Consider the following 19,058-nt stretch of genomic DNA (forward strand, 5'->3'; position numbering starts at 1 on the left):
CTTCCAGAAATGTGCAGGAGGAACCCAGTGATGCTTCTCAGCACATAGCAGGGTCACAGCTTTAGATGAACACTTTCCCCAGCTGCAAATGTTATATCACTCCTGGGCAGAAGCTACATTTAGAAAGACCTTTTTGAATGTGGACTGGTTCACGTGAAGAAAAAAATAATAATTATCATAAATAAGGAAGAGGTAGTCAGTAGATTAGAAAGTAAATCTCAGAATTACTTTTACTGCTTGTTTTATGTATGAACCACACCTGTTGCTCTCTGGGCAGCACAACAGGAGAGAGCTCAGGGCACCTCAGCCCACTGCAGCAGTGTTGATCTGCACAGGCACCCACACAGGAAACTCTCTCCCCAGGACACAGGGGAACCCTGCTCCCCTTCCACAACTTCTCGGTTCATTTGAGGAGAAAGCAAGCCGCAGCAACTGCAGTCTTTCCAACATTTTCTACCATCCAATACCTCAGTGACTTAGCTTGAGCATCTCTTTCTCCTCCAAGATTTACTTCTCCTTTTCCCTCCAAAGGAACAGGGATTCTTTGGTCTACCTTATCTTTGTACACCACATTGTCCTCTGGGAGGGCAAAGCAAAGTCAGGTTGTAGGGAACCTCCCTCCATGACCAGACCAGTGCATGGGAAAACACTGCCACTGTCACTGCATCTCTTTCGGATGTCACCTTTTCAGCTTGCTGCTAACTGGGATGTGAAGTAACCGTGGACTTATCTGCCTGAAACCTTCTGAGCGCTGCAGCGAAGAGCTGTGAACTTCAGATTTAGAAGATTTTCTAACCAAGAAGTAACAAACTACCTGGAGAATGTGCCTTTTCCTCTCCCCAGTGACAGCTTGCAGTCCTGATGGTGGAAACTTCCCCTGCAGGGCACGATGCAGTGACGCTGGAGTGCAAGACACCTCCTTCCGTCCCCTTCAGGCACCACATCGAACACCAACAGGTACAGCACTGACAAAGTTCTGATTTTCTCCTCATTTTTGACAGGAGAGAGGCAGAAGAGACCCACTGACCCATGTTTTGACAGAGAAACGAAATGCCTTTAGAAAATGAGTTACACATATATATAACTAGTTTTGATGCCATGAATTATTGTGCAATGGCACACAATTAAATTTATACTTCAATGGTATAAAATACAGAAATACATTCAATGACTTGAAGGGAAGAAAAATCAATACAAACAAGGTATGTCAGAAAGTGGTATAAAATAAGATTTATTTGCAAATCATTTTGGCAATAAGAAAACAAGTTTCTCTGATATGTGCATTTTGGGGATTACATGTCAGTCCCTTCACCTTCTGGTATTTCCATTTCCATGCAGTATGGGATATCTCTACAATTTAACACAAACTTTGGAGTGCCCTTTTTTTGCCTTGCTGTGCTAAGTAATTCCTGCCACAGGCACACTATGGGAAAGTCAAAGTCTTTACAACAAGAAGCTGCCACTGGAGATGCACAATGAAAGAGCCTTGGCTTAGAAAGAGAACAGTTGCGAGAGCTGTTTCACATTTGTTTAAGGTAGCATTAAAGCCCTTCAGGATTCCCACAAGGAGAAGTGTCTGGTGCTATAAGTAAAACAAACACACAAACAAAAAAAACCCACAAACAAAACCACAAACCCCAAACAAAAAACAAACAAGAAAACACCAAAACACGAACACCAACACTTACCCCCAAATGCCAGCATTATACTGAAACCTTAGATTTCTTTCCTATGTAAGAACACACAGTACATGTGGTTATGATTCAAGTTCCCCCTCTTGGAAGCTAAAGAGCCATGTCCCACATAAAAAATAAAAGTTCACGACTTACTAATAATCATTGCATATAACTGAACTCAGGACAAAGGCAACACAAAGTGAGAACTGATTTACCTTAGTGCCTGATTGTGCGAGGTAACCTGGAAATTATGGTTAGAGTCACAGCTGCTGAAGAGGAAGACAGCAGTATCTTCAGAACATTTCTCCAATTTATTTCTGCCCTCTCCCTGACCTCGCTCCATCTTTCAAAAAGCCACAAAATTTCAACGCCAAAGTCATATTTTGAATTAGATGAGACAGGAGTTGTGTTTTGAACACCCTACATGATTAAGTTCTGAGCAGACACATTAAGAATATCTTGGTTTAGGGGAAAGGCCAAAGGGAACACCAGGAAACAAAGTAATAGCTACTCAGAGAAGAAATTAAAGCATCTGAACTAGACCTATTTTCAATACAGTTCTAGAAGATATTTCTTTTTATAACAAAGAGGGACATTTTTTTCTCTTTATGAATTTCAAAAGAATCCAAATATTTGACACGGGAAAAATAATATTTTCTTCACCTCTCCCATAAGTATAGTAATGCAAGAAAAGATGTCTAGATGTCATTGTCACCAGTTCAAGTAAGGCATTAATGAGTGCATTAGACCATTCAAATGTAAACAAACAAACATGTTCTATATATGTGTATATATATATATATATATAAAAAATACACCACAAAATATTAGAATAACCTTATAAGGGTAATAGCTATTGTATTAGTGACAACTATTTCATTTAAGTATTTAGGCAACAAAAACTGGAGAAAATAATAAAGAGTATTAGAGACATTATTTTATTTTGGTCTAATTTAGAAGACTAACACAAGATCAAACCAAAAGCTCTTCATCATCAGTCCACACACCAACCCACCATGGGGGTTTCCCTGCTTTTGGGGATCATAGCCTGTCTTCATGGAATAAATACTTGGTCATCACACATCAACCTTTACTGACATCATCCCGAGAGCAAGGCCCAGAGTCTAGGAACTCCTGAAGCTGAATGCCCCACCTAACACCAGGCTGCCTCCTGAACAGGCTCAAAACTGAAAAAGGGATAACTATTTCAGAACAAATTTTACGTTGACAAACAGTGCCCTCTTCAATCCCAACTTGGTCGTCTTCAGAGAACAGCAAGAATTCATTTACCTCCAGTGGTTCTGCTCTCCCATTAGACAGCTCCTAGCTTTACTCTAAGCCACGTGCATCCCATATTTGTGGTGTAATTAAACATAAATGAGGTTTATTGATTTCTATTTGGGCAACAGAGGTGCACTGCAGCAATTAAGCTGCAGGTGCCAACATTCTGTACCTGTCCCCAGATTTCATAGTTTTAACAGTATTTTTGCAAGACAAAATTTGCCACATCTCATGAAGATTCCAAAGTCTGGAAAATCCCTACCCTGGAAATCCACTGTTTGCTGAGGAAGTACCATAATGAGAATGTGAATTAGCTCTGAGCATTCCACCTTTAATGCCAACACTTTTACAAGACCCCATGCAGTCCTACAGATTTTGTTCTCTTACATATCCAGGTCTGAAACCTAGAAATGCAGATGAGTTTTTCGAAGTCTTGTAGAAGTGATCCAGTTTTCAAACATCATTAAAGGTTTTGGCAGAACAACATTACATGAAATCTGTAATACACTTGCTAACATTTACAATCAAATGATCAGTTATAAGTATTATTGCATTTTAAGCGTAAAAATATAGGAGGTTCTATAAAGAAAATTAAAATAGCATTAATCTAATATTGATAGTCATATAAAATAACTCACAATTATGGAAGTTTCCGTATTCAATTACACATTTAAAAATAAGTTATAAAAATAATTAAGCCTCTTTAAAACCCCCAAGATATTTTCTTTTAGGAGTTTTTACTCATATCTATTGATTGTCTAGCATCAGCAACAGCTTCTGGTACTCGAACAGTCATATTATCCATCAATTTCTTCAAGCAGATTTGGCAGCCTAACCGTGATCTGTAAGGAAATAGGACATTGTTGTTAGTTCTAGCCAATCATATATATAACAGCATTTACCCCTTTATGCCTCCAACATTCAGCCATCCCAAACACATTATGATCCAGAAACAGCGAATCCTTGTGCATGGTTTTAATCAAGACCTGTAGTGAACTGCATGCACCAATGCAAAGAGGTAAGTGGCAATAATAATGATTTACATTAAGTAACAGAGTTCGGTACATTGGAAAGTTATACACTGAGACCCTCCTCCTTGCTGAGGCAACGTATAATAAGGGTGGCTCCTCCATTTTCCATAGGTCACTAATAGTTCAGTCAAGTGTAGGTAATGACACTTGATCTCCCAAGGGACACTTGGCATCTCTGAAGAGGTGAAGGCAATGAATCGGAATGAAAGCCTCAAAAAAAGCACAGCCTAACCCATTCCAGGGCCTGAAGGCGGCCCAGTGTTTTCAAACTAAACAACTCAAGATCGGGTCATTAAGCCAGAAAGGTAAGAGCGAAGAGATGAGACACATAGGAAGTAGAAGGATAAAATACTCATAACACTTGAGGGGATGCAAACCTTAATTTTTCTACCCATCATTCAGTAGGAAAAAGATCTTGTATGTGAGCAAGTAAAATAAAAGTATTTGATACCACCACAAGATTCTCCAGACATCACAAGCCAGTTTTATTGCTGGGAGATGTTTAATTCCATGTTCATGCCTTGGTACTTAAGTATAGAATACTTAAACGTCAGAAAGAATGGGCAGTGTTATGCAGTTACCAGTTGAATAACTTAGTATAGGAATGTGGGCAGAGATAGTCTAAAAAATGGTACTACATTATATCTATACAGAATTCTTTCAAGCATGTAGTGATCCACTGCTGTTAACACTCCCAATTCAGTACTATACCCAAAAGTAATTCTTATATGTAATTGCTGTATACATCAACTTCAAATTACTGGAACATATGTATAAATACATACATTAACAAATGATTTCATCTCATGAATATGCATCCATAAGAATAGCTTTAGAAATGAAATCTATTAGAGAGATGTGAATTTTTATATTTACACATAGCATTGCCTGTAAGGCTTAATTTGAAGTGTCTGCTACTCACTAAAGACCAATGTGGAGTTGTCATATGCAGGGACAGGAGCTGGACTCGATGATCCTTGTGGGTCCCTTCCAACTCAGGACATTCTATGATTCTACAATGCTAATGGACTATGTACTCTGCAGTGTGGCAATGGATTCACTTCCTGTGAAACAATGCTGCCCTTTGTTTTAAGCCTGCTACACAGCAGAACAAAAAACCTAACTAGCGCTAAACAACACTGTGAGAAACAAACTATCACCCCAAATTATTCCACAGCATTTACAATTTTAAATATATATAACCAGATTCCTCTACCCCTTAAACCTGAAGAATCCTGGACCTTAAAAAAGGATGATTTAGTCAGTCCCTGCATGAAAGCCATTCCACCTCTAACCACCGCCTTCCCTTTATTTCCTCTCATTTTGCTACTTAAAAAAACAAAACCAAAAACCAAACAACACACAACAAACCAGGAAATCAGAGTTGCACATGTATAAAGGTATGGTGAATCTCCATTTTGTCATATAATAGTATTTTCTGGTTTTCTACCTGTTCCTACCTAACATTGCCAATGTTCCATTTACCTTTTTGAAGTTTTGGTTTGGTTCTCGTGTGTGTGTGCATGCGTGAGTGTGGGTGGGTTTTGTGTGTTTGTGGTGTTTTTTGTGGTTTATTTTTGTTGGTTTGGTTTGTTTGGGTTTTTTTTTGTTGTTGTTGGTTTGGTTTTTGTTTGTTTGTTGGTTTGGTTTTGATTTTTTTTACACCAAACCTTAAGCTGACATTCCTGGATGCTAGCTAGCTGACAGCACACTTCAAGTATGCAAAGTTACTACTGTTCTACTCACCTCTCCATAGGCATCTATCTGCACCTTTTAAACACCAAATTTCATTTCCTGTCATGCAATGGCACAAGATCCTTGTGCTTGTCTTCACTGACAGTTTGAATTTACCACACTGAGCAATACCTTCATTCTTTTTTGCAAGTCTTTCACAAATCTGCCCTCTACATAAAACTTAGCACCAATCACTTTAAGATCACACTGTTGATCACATACTCTTAACAGACACTCAAATAATACTTTTACCTTGTTAAAATATTTTCTTTTTTTTTTTTTTTAAACCAATTACTTATCTTTCGCAATGCCTTTGCTCTTATCCCACTGCAACTCAAAATGCAAAGGATTTCTGGACCTAGGTAAATTATATTAACTGTAAGATCTTCCTTAATGCTCTGTGACTCATTTGAAGGACTCCCATACCTACAACTTCCCTCTACAAAAGCTCTGTTGAATTCTTTCCTTACTATTATTTAGGAGAAACTATAAAAAAGCAACAGCCCATACACATAATTAATGTGTCCAGTATGGATGCAATCAGACTCATTGTTCTCCAGTTCAAATGATCGAATTTTAAAATCTGAGTTGCTACCTTCCATTCCTTTGATGTGGAAGCAGTTTTAAAGCAGCTAATTAAGCCTTACAGACAGTAGTTCACATTGAATTCCATATAGAAATCCTGTAGGAATGCTACCTAGTCATTACCTTTCGTTACTACTCATTTTACTTATTTGCTGTAACACCGCTTCTATGGACGCATCTGTTTGAGACTGATACTTCAGTAAGTCCTCTGCAAAGAAACCTTCCAGTGCATGGACATCCCATAACAACAATGCAAAAGCAACTTTGCTTTTATGTTTTATTATAACTTTTTATGTTTTAAGTACACCTTCTACAACACCTATTGGCTCTTCACACAGACAAGTTTCCTGCTTCTGACAGGTTAGAAACAGAAATATTTTTCTACTTTTTAGCAAGCTATTTCTCATGTTATTTTTTTCTTCAGTATTCTTTTTAAACATTCAATTTGCCAGGTTTGTGTCCCCCAATCTTACTGCTTTTAATAATCTCTACTGCTCTGCAGTTATTCAAAACAATTTTGGTTCACCCATTTTAATTAGCCCCTCATTTTAAACAGTATTATTCTTCATGGCAGCTGCCAGCTGAAACTCTCCCAAATCCAGATAGTCACTGACAAGAAAAAGCTTTTATCCTTATGACAGAGTGCATCTCCATTACACAAGTTTATATCAGTACAGAAGACCAGGTAATTGGTTTGGCCCAGAACCTAAAAACTCACAGGAGAATTATGGTAGATGCCAAGAGCAAAGTAAATTCACGCTTAGTACACTTAAGATTTTTTTTCAAGATTGTAAATGTTTTTGGGGAGACAGGAAAAAGGATAAAACAAAAGAAGCTGAAACAAGTTTCTCATAGCTTGCCTTCTTTGCCTTTAGAACATCCCAGAAAAGTTAAGGTTTGACTGAAGTGAGGAAAAGCATACCCTTATGTAGAAACTATTAGTACAGGATTCCCATTACTGGTAGAAGGAGGTAAACGAGCTACTTTGGAGTACTACTTTGCAGAGACATTAAGCATCCCATGCTATACAGCTCAGGTATAAAGCCTTCTGACATCACTGGAAATATCTTTAAGAACTTTTACAGGCCGTTCCACTGAAGCATGAAGGTCTTATGAAACCTTGTAAAGCATAGCTGCCTGCTGTTCACATGAGTATGTTCTACAATACAAGCTGTGTGCACACCAGCAAGTGATGCAGACCCCTAGGAATGGGGAAGTGACACCCTAATTACAAAGCATGTGATGGTGTGGGAGAGGGACAGAGGGTTACTTTAGACTACCACCAGTCTACTCCTTTGCACTGAAATGTCCATTAGCAGCTCAAGCATAGCTTGGGATTAGTTTCATCCAAAGGGAGTCTGGTTTGTGTGCTCTGAGTGTTGTTTAGCTCTCATATCTGAGAGCCCTCTGACATGAGTCAAAACACATCAGGTGCAGACACTGTTTATTCTAGGGAAAGCTCGGGAGGGGGTTCTTATCAATGTACATAAATACCAGAGAGGCTGTGGAGTCTCCATCCTTGGAGATATTCAAAAGCCGTCTGGACATGGTCCTGGGCATCGGCTCTAGGTGGCCCTGCTTGAGCAGGGTGTTGGACCAGATGACCTCAAGAGGTCCCTTTCAACCTCAACCCTCCCGTGGTTCTGTGAAAAGAAGATCTGACCAAAACTAAAATACTAGTGTAAACACATTCATAAAATATATTAACTAGCTACAGACTAAGGAAGACAAAAAACAGAAGGGAAGGGAAACAAGAAAATTTACACATGGCAGCAACAAAATTTCTGTTGAAAGAACTGAGATTTTGGTCATACTTCAGTATCTGACACTTCTGTATCAGACACCTCTGAAAAATACTGTCAGGTGAAACTCTTCAGCTGACAAGAGCAGTACTGACACCTTTTTAATATGAATTCAGACAAACAATATTTAAACTTGACAGTCCCATTTGTGTAACAGAATCCAGCTATTTGTTAAAAGCTGATTAAGCATTCCAAGGATACTGGACTGCCCCATCTGCACACCCTTCTTTCCATTCTTTGATGTACTGAAGTGTTATGCCTTATGTTGCCTTACGTTTCTGTGAGGCCATATGCCAGGTCCAGCATGTCCATTTCTTCATCAGTAATTGCATCTAGTTTCTCAAATATGTGGTCTTCAAAGATTAAATGACAAGTTGAACAGGCTAGCGTTCCTTCACATGCACCTAAAGAAAAAAAAGAAATATATGAAGATAACGGAACATTCAAGTTTCAAATTACAGCAGAATTTCAGAATAAATCCTTCATATATGTGTCTGTCTCATATAAGTATCTCTGTTGATTAGTAAAATTAATGTTTCAAATATTCCCACATTCATATATCTACTCTTCATTCAACTGTCAATAACATTCCTGCAGTTCCTACAACATTAAGATTTACTTGAATGCTGTAGTTAGTTAAAATACTTAACCAATTCCCTTTCTACCATTTAAAGAGAGAAAAATTTTCTACTGTAAGAACACAAAAGCAGACACTGTCAGTCAATGCCACCTAATTTATTTCCAAGGTTGAACCTTCTATCCTTCTCTTTCCCATTGCTTTAAGAAGGTGTCCTCAAGAAGTGCAATAGAAGCCACATGCTATACAAAAAAAAGTGCAGGAAGGAGAGGTTTTGTACTTGGTATTCTTTCCCACTCAACAGAACACTAATTCCCAGCAACAAAGGTGGTCAGGCTGGAGAGAAATGGTTTTCTCTGTGTTAAAGAGGCCTACAGGTACTACTTGACAATCCAGCCTGAGCCAAGGATCTAATAATTTGCTAGAGAAGAACAGAAGATGAACAGAACAAGCACCAACTACATCTACATGCTGAAGCAATTAGGTCATCATCAGACAGTTAAAGTTTGAAGACTAACAAATTTGTCTCTGCCACCACATAGAGCTACACTGACTTCTCCACTTTGCTGAAAAGGAAACATGCAACTTCAAGAGGAGGAGACAGCTGAACTCTTCGTACTTCTGTGGAGATTGGGGTCAGGGCATAGAAATCCCCACCTCCGATTTGAATTGATAAGGGCAAAACAGGTAAGACATTAGCCAAGTTTAGTTTATTTACTCATTTCCATGGAAAGCAGAACCACGAGTATTGTGACCACATCACCTCTGCACACATACGGAAACAAAGGGAAGCAAGGCTGCACATACAGCTACTGCTATGAAAAGAAACAGCGGGATTCATCATCAGACCACAAAAACCACACAGATAGCACCGCGCTGTTACATATAGTAATGGTATCAATAGCATATATTCCAAGTGAGCATGACACTGACCAGAAGAGTTGGTTTTTAAAATATATCATGTCTTCAAGTACATACGAATGCATGTGAAAAAGAGTTTAAATAAAGTGCCAAATAATGTAAAATTTGTCATATCAGCAATTCAAGTGTTTTAACGTTGGGCAAGGTGAGGGGAGAAGGAAAGAACACTGACCAGTCTATCTGAATAGTGGAAGGTCTTTCTGCAACTGTAAAGCTAGCAGCAGCAAACAGAGTGCAGCTGAATCATTCAACAGTTTTGTAAGTCTTTATACAAAGATATTTCTGTTATTATTACTGCACATGGGATGCCCCCTAGTGATAGAAGTAAATACGCAAGATTTACAGATTACATTTTTTCCCTCATTACTTATTTTTTCTAAACACAAAACATACATTTTTGTATTATTTATATTGCATTATTTCTCTGCCCTAGTACCAGGTTTCATTAGCAAATGATTATTGAAGTGGGATTAGCATACATTATAATTAAAGATTGTCACAATATCTCCAATTTTTAGTTTGGCTTCTATTTATTGACAGTGTTATCTTTTTCTTCCCACTTTACTACAATGTTTTAACATGGCTGCTATTTACACAAATTGACAGAAAAGTTACTGCAGAATACAAGCAGACTAGCCATAAGCCTATATGACACATCTAGTAGGTGATACATGAAGCTAGTTATCCCAATGTATTACAGATATTTAAGAGACAATTCTTCCCAACATGTATGCAACTCTAGTCATAAGATTTGTCTCAAATATAAGTCTGAGATTTAAATTGTATTACTAGCAGTGAAATTTATTGGCACTTAAATAAAACACACCTGAGATTTAAAACTCTGCTACACTAGCCTACTTATTTTTTTCCTCTCTGATTGCTCCATGCCATGTATTCAGCCATGCAAATTGTACTTCTGTGTCCTGCACTAGTTTGCACTATTAATTCTTAAGCTCACGTTCATGTAAATACCCATCCCGAGGTATTTAATTGTTATTACCAAATACCACTGCTTTGCATGGGCAGAATCCTACAACTTCAGTGGAACTAACTACAGAAAGTGCTGTAGTTTGAAGGAACAGGGAGGTGTTATAGCTTCCTCCTATTTTAATTTTCATTAGAACTTGTACCAAGTTAGAAGTTCACTAGGGCATTGGTTTCCTTTACCCTAGTCCTTTAATAAGAATTAAACTTTCTGCTCTTCCCTGCTAACTGACATGGATTTAGTTGTTTCTCTCATTGAGGACTCAAGTACTACAGCAATCTGTGCTACAAAAAGCCTCACAACAAATTAAGACAGTATGGCAACACTGAAGTAACCACACGCTGTTAGGAATACACCAGTTCTGTGTTGCCTCCAGAACCTTCTAGCTCAGAGGAGTCTTGACAGCACTCTGTCCATATTCCCCTCCTTTAACATTCAAGCAAGGCTGACTGCAAATATTTTTTTGGAACTTGACCCAAAATATTCTATGCACCTGCAGGAAAGAAAAAACACCAAAGAGGGGGCGGGGGGGAATCCAAATAAAGTACAGCTAAGTTTTATAAATAAATTAATTAATAAATATTCGTTTACAGTTGGACTCAATGATCTTGGGGTTTTATGTCAACCTAAATGATTCTACAATTCTACAAATATTTATGAATAAACTAGTTACAGAACAATTTCTAGGCACTGGATACATACAGTATTCAGTGAATCTACTTACCAAAACCATCTATGTCTAGGTTATTGTTAACAACAACATCCAGCAGTGAATCCCCAGGTTTTCCTTTGGCCGTTAGTTTGTCACCATCACGATTTATGAAATGAACAGTTATTTTATCTTCTGAGCTGAAAACCAAAAGTATATAATGGAATTAAACAAAGAGTTGTAGAATTTTTTATATCTTTACAAATTACTGAAAGCTACTGAACCAGCAATCACTTTCAACTTCACAAGCACAGAAACCTAACTTATTGGCATTTAAAAACTACAATAGGTACAGGCATTCACTGCTGTACATTTAACAAAGGTCATGAAATTAAGGAAAAAAAACAAACTTGGTTTGTGTTTTGTCACTATAAGCTATACAGGATCCTGATGTTTTGCCTTTCACTGAAGAGTCAGAACTATTCTATTTTAGGCACAATATTTGCATTTACACCAAATATAAGAGCCTATTTTAAATGCTTATTTTCACTCCTTTCTGTGGAGTTTTCTTTTGGATTTATAATATTTTAAGTGTTCTCACCACTGGCATTTAGGACAAATTTTAAAATTCTCCCACTTCTTTTTAAAGTTTTAAGCTTTTTACTTTATTAGTTCCAAAATTTAATCATCCTCTTCTCCCATGAATTAAAATACTCCAAAAGCGTTCTGCTTTTTTTTGCGCACTGATTCTCTCAGGACTTCACTTGGTAAATATTAATTCTACTGAAGAAGTTTTGACATTGTGTTCAAATAAAGAAGTTCTGTATTTTCCTGTTTTGCTTTTCAGGCAATTATATTTATTTAAGAAAAATTTCTCTTGCTGTATGCATAAAAATTTCTTAAGACTAATGCTTCTAACATGAAAAAAAAAGGTTTTTGGTGTTCCGTAGTACATCATTTCACATGCAAGTTAAAGGAAAGCTGTTAAAATACTGACAACTAGAATACAGCTCGTTTGTTTTTAAACTGAGTAAAAAAATAAAAACTTGTTGGATGGACAGCAAAGAAATCTGCCAGGAGGCAAGAGATACAAATAAAACAACTGAAAGTTAAGCAAAAATCCATGTTTAAATGTGAAATCCATGCTGAAGAACAGCACACTTAATATTACCTTTACTCTTTTCAGTAATTGGGTCTTTGAGTGATCTATCATATGGAAAGCATACAAGCTTGAAAATCAAGTCACTCCCTGGAAAACTCTAACCTGAAGAGCTGAATATTAAAGCAAAAAATTTGAAAGTAGCCATACTGAAGCATCAGTAAACAGCTTATTTTTAGAACTGGCTGTAAAAGAAAATGTGTTTTTAGCAATCTGAATCTTAGCTTGTTTTGAAAAACAACAAATGTTTGTTGCTGTAGACTTAATATACTTGTCACAACCGTAAGCACCATGATTCATTATGCTGTTGTGTTCAATTCTTGTCATATCATCCCTCAGTCCATTCTCCGCAAGGCAGCCACAAGCTACTATTAACCATAAATTCATTCTGAAATTATAATTGATAATGAAGGACTGACCTTGCTGATCTACAGATTGCAACTGAAGCATGCACTATAATAAAATTCAGAAATCTTAAGGATCTATCTTTACAAAATGGAATCAATGTTGCACAGCCACCTGTGATATCAAGGACCACCTCCAGCAAACTGCTCTGTGGGGGTTTAAGTTACCACTCTTCTTTTTGCTCCTCTGCTGCGTTAACACCTCCCATAGTACAACCAAAGAAACAAACACCCACTTCTTAGATACACTAGTAAAAAAAAAAAAATCACCACCTTCACTGGAAGTTTAAGACTAATGGGTTTAGATTGCAACCAGAAAGGTATAGATGCACATTCTGACAGCCAAAGTAGACTGCTGACAACGTAACTTTAAACTGCTTCCAAAAAGCCCCTTCAGAGCTCACCAAAACACTCTCGTTTACTGAAATATTGCTGTCAACATGACAAACACAAAACTCGTACAGGAGACACAATGTAAGATGTACGTGCATTTATGGGGATCCTCTGCCCAAGGCACAGACATCGCAAACACTAAATATTTGTACAATATTCAAAACATGCCCTTTCCTCTATTACAAGATGAGGCAATCACAAGTAACATGGACCAAACAGCAAGCTGTCTGGCCATCCATTAGATCACTGGATCTTTGTACAAGACAAGTCATCTCCCTCCCAGTTTTCAAAACACACCTCAAACTGCCTTTGCCTGTGATTAGACTTTAATCTGGCACAAGAAGAGTCCTGGCCATACTCCTTTATTCCTTCTATCCATAGCACTCACACTGTCATGCAATAAACTGGGTCTGGAAACAAAGCTGTTTGAAACCTAGCCTTAGCAGGTAAATGGCCATATGAACATCAGAACTGGTACACAGTCAGGCCTGCCTCATGTGAAACTTGCAGTAACACAATTGTTTAAACTGGTGCAACTTTATGACGCAATAACACAATCTAACCTTTGTGTACTGCAAGGCAACTCATTTTGCTAATCTAGATGAAAATCAACCATAAAAACAAAGTAGTCCCATCTGAACCAGCAAGTAAAAATTACAAAAGTGCAACTGCCCACAACAAAAGTGAGGAAACAGAAGCTGGATCCCCTTTTCGGTAGTAACAATCTTGCATAAGCTTCAGACAGTCACAGGACTGCACCATAGCTGTGAGCGCCTAACTGGTGTGGCCAAGCAGCAAGGGTACAAACCAAAGTACCGCCATCAAGTCACTGACTTCTGTTAAAGATCACTACAGTAATTAACAGGACCTAGTTCATCCTGCTTGATAACAGAAACTAAAGTTAATTATTTGTAAGAAAGCTATCTCTAGCTTTATTAAGTTTTCCAGTAGAATGTGGTTTTCTGCTATTGTCATCTTTACCACTCTTCACATAGTCAAAATGTTCAAATTAAAAAACAACCAACCAAACAAAATCACTGAGGCTTTACTGTGCACAAGCTCAAATGGTGAAAATATTTTTAGAAGTGTGTGTGCATAATAATCAGACTAGACAGACATTCAAAACACACACTGTGCAGATCTTTGCAATGACTAGCAGATACCATTAAAAAATTAGAATCGCACCTGCATGAAACAATGTTTAGGATTTAGAAATTCCAAGTAACATGGCTTTGGTCTATCCAGACATTGTTTGCATGGATTAAAAAAAAAAAATAAAAACAAACACCACCATAATGTGAACTAGTTACAGGCAATTAACATGAAACACGTGCCAGGTCTATGCAAGTATAAATAGCCTCAGCATTATCATGAAGAACAAAACATATTTTGTGTAATCTGCATAAAGCATAAATATCCCAATTCATGCTCAGATTAACCCTTTTCACCAAATGTAAAATATAATTTATTTCTTCATATGGTTGCCACAGTACTATCAGCTTTGTTATCAAGCTTCCTTAGGATACCCTAAATTAAGCATATTGCAAATACACAGAAGAGCACCAGAGAACTGTAAATGCTGTTCATTGTCCCTCCCACAGAACAAAGAATACAGCAAGAATCCTGGCAGCTACCTCTTCCACCTTTAAAGAAGTATGCTTTTGAATCTTCAGTTATTACTTCCAAGTTAAGAATCACTTCTCACATTCCTCTAAAAAAAACAAGATCACAACTGTAGCCTGGTGTTGCACATGGTGAGACCAACTCCATTAATTCCAGATCTTTTATTATATAGTAAATCTAACAGTGCTACCCAATTTTCTGAAGTTTCACAAATGAAACTGTTATACAAGCCTCAAAATACAGAAGTTATAAATCTGAACTAATCTTTAGAATATGTAATAATTATTTTGTGCACCAAAAATACTGTACAGCTATCTACACTGGTACTGAGGTAACTACTAATCACCATGAAATGAAAAGGGAGGATAACTGATAAAAATGGAGCAAGAAAAGGAATGAGATGGAAATTAAAACATAACGCCTGATGCTTTACTGATATGCTTGGGAACTTCTCCTCACAAGAATCACCACGGCTGATGATTTATTTAACTAGGTCTTGATCCTCTTGACACAAATACAGCTAAACTTTAAATATACAAACAATGCTGTATCTTTTTACTGGAATAACAGTCTGACTATATAAAGTTCAGGAATTTAGTCTCAAATAATATGACATCCAAAAATGGTAGGACTAGAGAAAGTAACTCGCACATAAATGGTGAAAAGAAATATGAAAGAAATAAAGATTTTTTTTTTCCTCCTGACTCACTCAGCCAGGTTATGACACAGAGTGTATAAACAATACATTTGCAATACTTGCTTGCATGAACTTTTCTGCTGGTATGCTTGCACAATGAACGTGAGTAAATTCCAATCTTGTGTTCAGTCTGTTTGTGAACGGCCTGGGGGATTACAGGTCCTACAATACTATTACGAAAAGAAATGTTTTCACTTTTTAGTATTCTTTTTCCTCCCATTTTTACACTGTCAATTTTTAATAACTTTTAAAACTTGAACAACACTTTACAAAAACATTTTGATTTTTGAATTATAAACTGCTAATGAGGGACCTCAAATATAACTGATGGTCAGTTATAACTACACTCAGTGTAGTCTTTTTTTAAAAATTACACTCAGCAGGGTCATTCAGATCTAAACCAGTCACTTACCTATCTCATATGGGAGTTCTAGACTAAAAAGTTAGTTTCGCCCCATATTAAAAGTATCTGCTAGAACAAAGCAAAAGAGCACCCACAGAAGAGTTTAAAAGCAAACTACTGAAACAGCTTTGATGGCGAGGGCTCAAGCCAGCCCTCTGGAAAAAGGCTAGCCTATACCACTGATGTTGGGCAGGTCCTGTTCTGAGTCAAAAAAACTTCTCTGGCAACCAAGTATATTAGGCCTTTAAAATTTATGGATTTTAAACACTGAAAGTTAACTGCATGCTCTGACCTATCTTCAAATATACAAGCCAGAAAGCCATGCATAAACAGTCTTTGACTCAGTACTAAAGTGGAAATCTATAGTTGTGGGCTGTGGAATATTTAACGTCTACAGATATCATGCATTTTGAAACACCTACTCATACATACTGGTGAGGATGAGTTCTGCACACTTAGATGCATTAGTGCTCTTCAATAAAGAAAAACGATACCAAGGGCAGAAAAGATCTTCAGTGTTGGGATCTCTGTGATGTGCTGTACCTTTTACCACAGGCCCTGTCAGACTTTCACAGGAAAAAAAAAAAAAAAAGAGGGAGGGGGGCAAATGCTGTCCTTCGCGAAAAAGCAACATGGGTAAGGTCGCAGCCTTTTAGAAAACTAGTTTGAACATTAGGAACCCTAGTTTCGCTTTCCGTAACATCATAAGCTTTGCCAACGGGATTCCAGATCACACAGGCTTAACGACAGGCCCAGCCCTGACCGGCCCACAGGCACCTCCAGCCAACGGGCCCTGGCACGGCTCCCGAGCCTGGCCGAGGGCGCTCGGCCGACAGCCCGGGGAGGCGGGTGGACAGCCAACCCGCAGAGCACTTCGCGGCCACGGCAGCCGCAGGCGGGACGGCGAGCGCCGGGCGAGGCGCGGCCGTGAGGGCGGCGAGGAGGCCGGGACTGCCCTGAGCGGGCCGGGCAGCGGCGGGGCCGGGGCAGCGGGGCACCGCGGAGCTGCGAGCGACCGGGGCAAGGTCACGCAGCGCCAGCCCGTGGCACAAGCGGCCGTTGGTCCCGGTGCCCTCAGCAGCAAGGCCCGAAAAGGCACAGCGCTGCGCGGCGGGAGGGCGGCCGCCGCCGTGAGGAGCCCGGCCGGCGCCTCAGGGCTCCGACCCTCTTACCTGAGCGCCGCCCGGGCAGAGACGCTGAACAACCGGGCCGCCCTCACGGCAGCGGCGGCGCTGCCGCAGCCCGGCCTCGTCCCGGCTGCCGGCGAGGCGGAGAAAAGCCAGCGGCGGGAAGAAGCAGCAGCGGCCCGGAGGAGCCGGGCCGGCCCCGGGGCAGCCATACTGGCAGCAAAACGAGAGCGCGAGGTCTCCGTTCCGTTACCGGAAGAGGCGGGGGCAAAGTCCCAGCGCTTACGCCTCCGGCGTGAACTGCGGCGATTCTCGCAACCATCTACGTAGTGCACGGCCCGCCCCTTTGTGACGGCGGTGAGAGGTGACTGCGCGATGGGAAGAGCGGGATTACGCAAAGTGCGCAGTGATGCGCTGAGGGAACGGGCCGGCCCTTACGGAAAAGGGCAGAGCGCTGGTCGCCTGAGGGGCCGCCGCTGACTGATCGTCAGGTCCCTCCACTTGTCACAGGCCGCGCTGTAGGACAGTGAAAGCTCTCTGGTTCCCAAATGCAAGCCCTATCCCGAGTCTTCCCGGGAAAATGGTGTCATGGAACCCCACGTATCCTGCCCCCCTCTCTGGTTGGGCCTGTGAGGGATTTCTTGTCACGGCTTGGGCCCAGCGAAGGGCTCAGCTCAGTTCGGGCCACAGCAGGGTCCCTGGCACACGCTGTGGCACTGGTGGCCAAGGAGTCGTCACCAAATCCCAAATGCCCCATAAGGAGCCTAGCCTGGGCTACCTGGCCCTAGGTATAGCAAAAGGAACAGCCCCAGGGCAGTGGGGATGGCAGCTCAAGGATCTCAGTTGTTCGACAGGCTGTCCAGGCAGAACCACCGGGAAATTCCCAGTTCCTCATCATTATTTATTATGACAGAAGGTCAACTTCTAAAACCCAAGCCTTAGCAATGCAACGTTACCCGAGGTTTTAACAGCAGGTGAGCACTCATGGTGAATGGCCCAAATATAAGTATATGCAACAGGAAGTTTTGAGATTTCCTGCGTAATTACAGGCTGCACATGTAGACTTACTTTGGCTTTCTGCAATGTACACATTGCTCTACAAATTTTTATTAGATGGTTATGTAGATACCCTTCATTCGGCCACACTCAAACTGGAGAGTGCTGAGTGAATGAGGAAGAAATCGATCATTTTCTTCAAAATAATTTATTCAAGCAGGAGTGGAAATAAATGGGGAAAAGGAAGAAATGTTGTTTACCTCTGATGTTCTTGAAGTAGCTAAGATTATTCCTGATGCCTTATGATTTTGAGAGTGTGGTTTTGTTGTGCCAGAGTAAGATCAAAAAGGGAGATAATATAATTTATATGCCAAAAGGCTCCAGACTGTCTGCCCATAAACCAAGTTACCTGAATGTGCCACTTTCCTCTGCTTCTGGTATATAACTCCCACCCTCTAAGTTAGACTCAATGTTGTTAGAGCAATTCCCTTTACCCACTACAAATATGGCCAACATAAGATTTTACATAGTTTGAATCTTGCCTTTTAGGCTTTATTTCAATTATTGCTATGTCAAAGAAGCTTTTATAGCACCTATGCTATATGAATCCTGTTATACTAATTTTATTTCATGTCACTATCCTTTACAATCCAGTATTCTTTCCATAAGAACAAATTTGCTGCTGTCCCCATCTAGATTTAGCATAGGATTTTGAAAGTGTTAAAATTACCGACATGCATAGTGTATCTCTAAATTTCAGCTGACATGAGGTTGACCATTTTTTCTAGGCAATTACCTTAAAACCAGTACCTGTCACAGATGATGCAGTAACTTTACACAGGCTTCCATTGGCAGAATAGCTTCCAGCTGTTATTTGGTTACTAGCAAAATAATTGCATTTGTTAAAATATGCCATTTGTAATGTTTTAAAATAGAAGTAAAATCAATGCACTCAATATGTCTGTTAAGTCATATATTAATATAAATGCAATTAACATGTTGTGGGAATATAATG

The 19,058-nt window shown here is 39.5% G+C and overlaps 1 protein-coding gene across 5 annotated transcripts; it reads right to left on the minus strand.

Annotated features, from left to right (window-relative positions):
* Positions 1–1,210: 1,210 nt before the first annotated feature.
* On the minus strand, positions 1,211–17,425 carry FDX1 (ferredoxin 1). 5 transcript variants are annotated; one of them, XR_013922532.1, is made up of 5 exons: positions 17,093–17,425; positions 11,317–11,441; positions 8,384–8,513; positions 1,892–3,799; positions 1,211–1,729 (listed from the first exon to the last, which is right to left on the minus strand). XR_013922532.1 is itself a non-coding variant. In XM_080350089.1 (4 exons), exons 1-4 carry the CDS (start codon positions 17,257–17,259, stop codon positions 3,685–3,687), a joined length of 537 nt encoding a protein of 178 aa, XP_080206215.1. In that variant the 5' UTR covers positions 17,260–17,425; the 3' UTR covers positions 1,211–3,684. The 5 variants fall into 5 exon arrangements, 1 of the variants encoding a protein (XP_080206215.1); XR_013922533.1 differs by lacking the exon at positions 1,211–1,729 and adding an exon at positions 7,802–7,950 and having other exon boundaries at positions 3,669–3,799; XR_013922534.1 differs by lacking the exon at positions 1,211–1,729 and adding an exon at positions 7,802–7,965 and having other exon boundaries at positions 3,669–3,799.
* Positions 17,426–19,058: the final 1,633 nt, after the last annotated feature.

The sequence above is a fragment of the Nesoenas mayeri genome (assembly GCF_963082525.1).
Source record: "Nesoenas mayeri genome assembly, chromosome: 1".
In the NCBI taxonomy this organism is placed as follows: Eukaryota; Metazoa; Chordata; class Aves; order Columbiformes; family Columbidae; genus Nesoenas; species Nesoenas mayeri.

Coding starts and splice junctions, on each gene's coding strand:
- FDX1 (XM_080350089.1), bottom strand. CDS start 17,259: ATGGCTGCCCCGGGGCCGGCCCGGCTCCTCCGGGCCGCTGCTGCTTCT. Junction 8,514..11,316: donor CCTAGACATAGATGGTTTTG/GTAAGTAGATTC, acceptor TTTTTTCTTTAG/GTGCATGTGAAGGAACGCTA. Junction 3,800..8,383: donor GCATATGGCCTCACAGAAAC/GTAAGGCAACAT, acceptor ATTTCCTTACAG/ATCACGGTTAGGCTGCCAAA.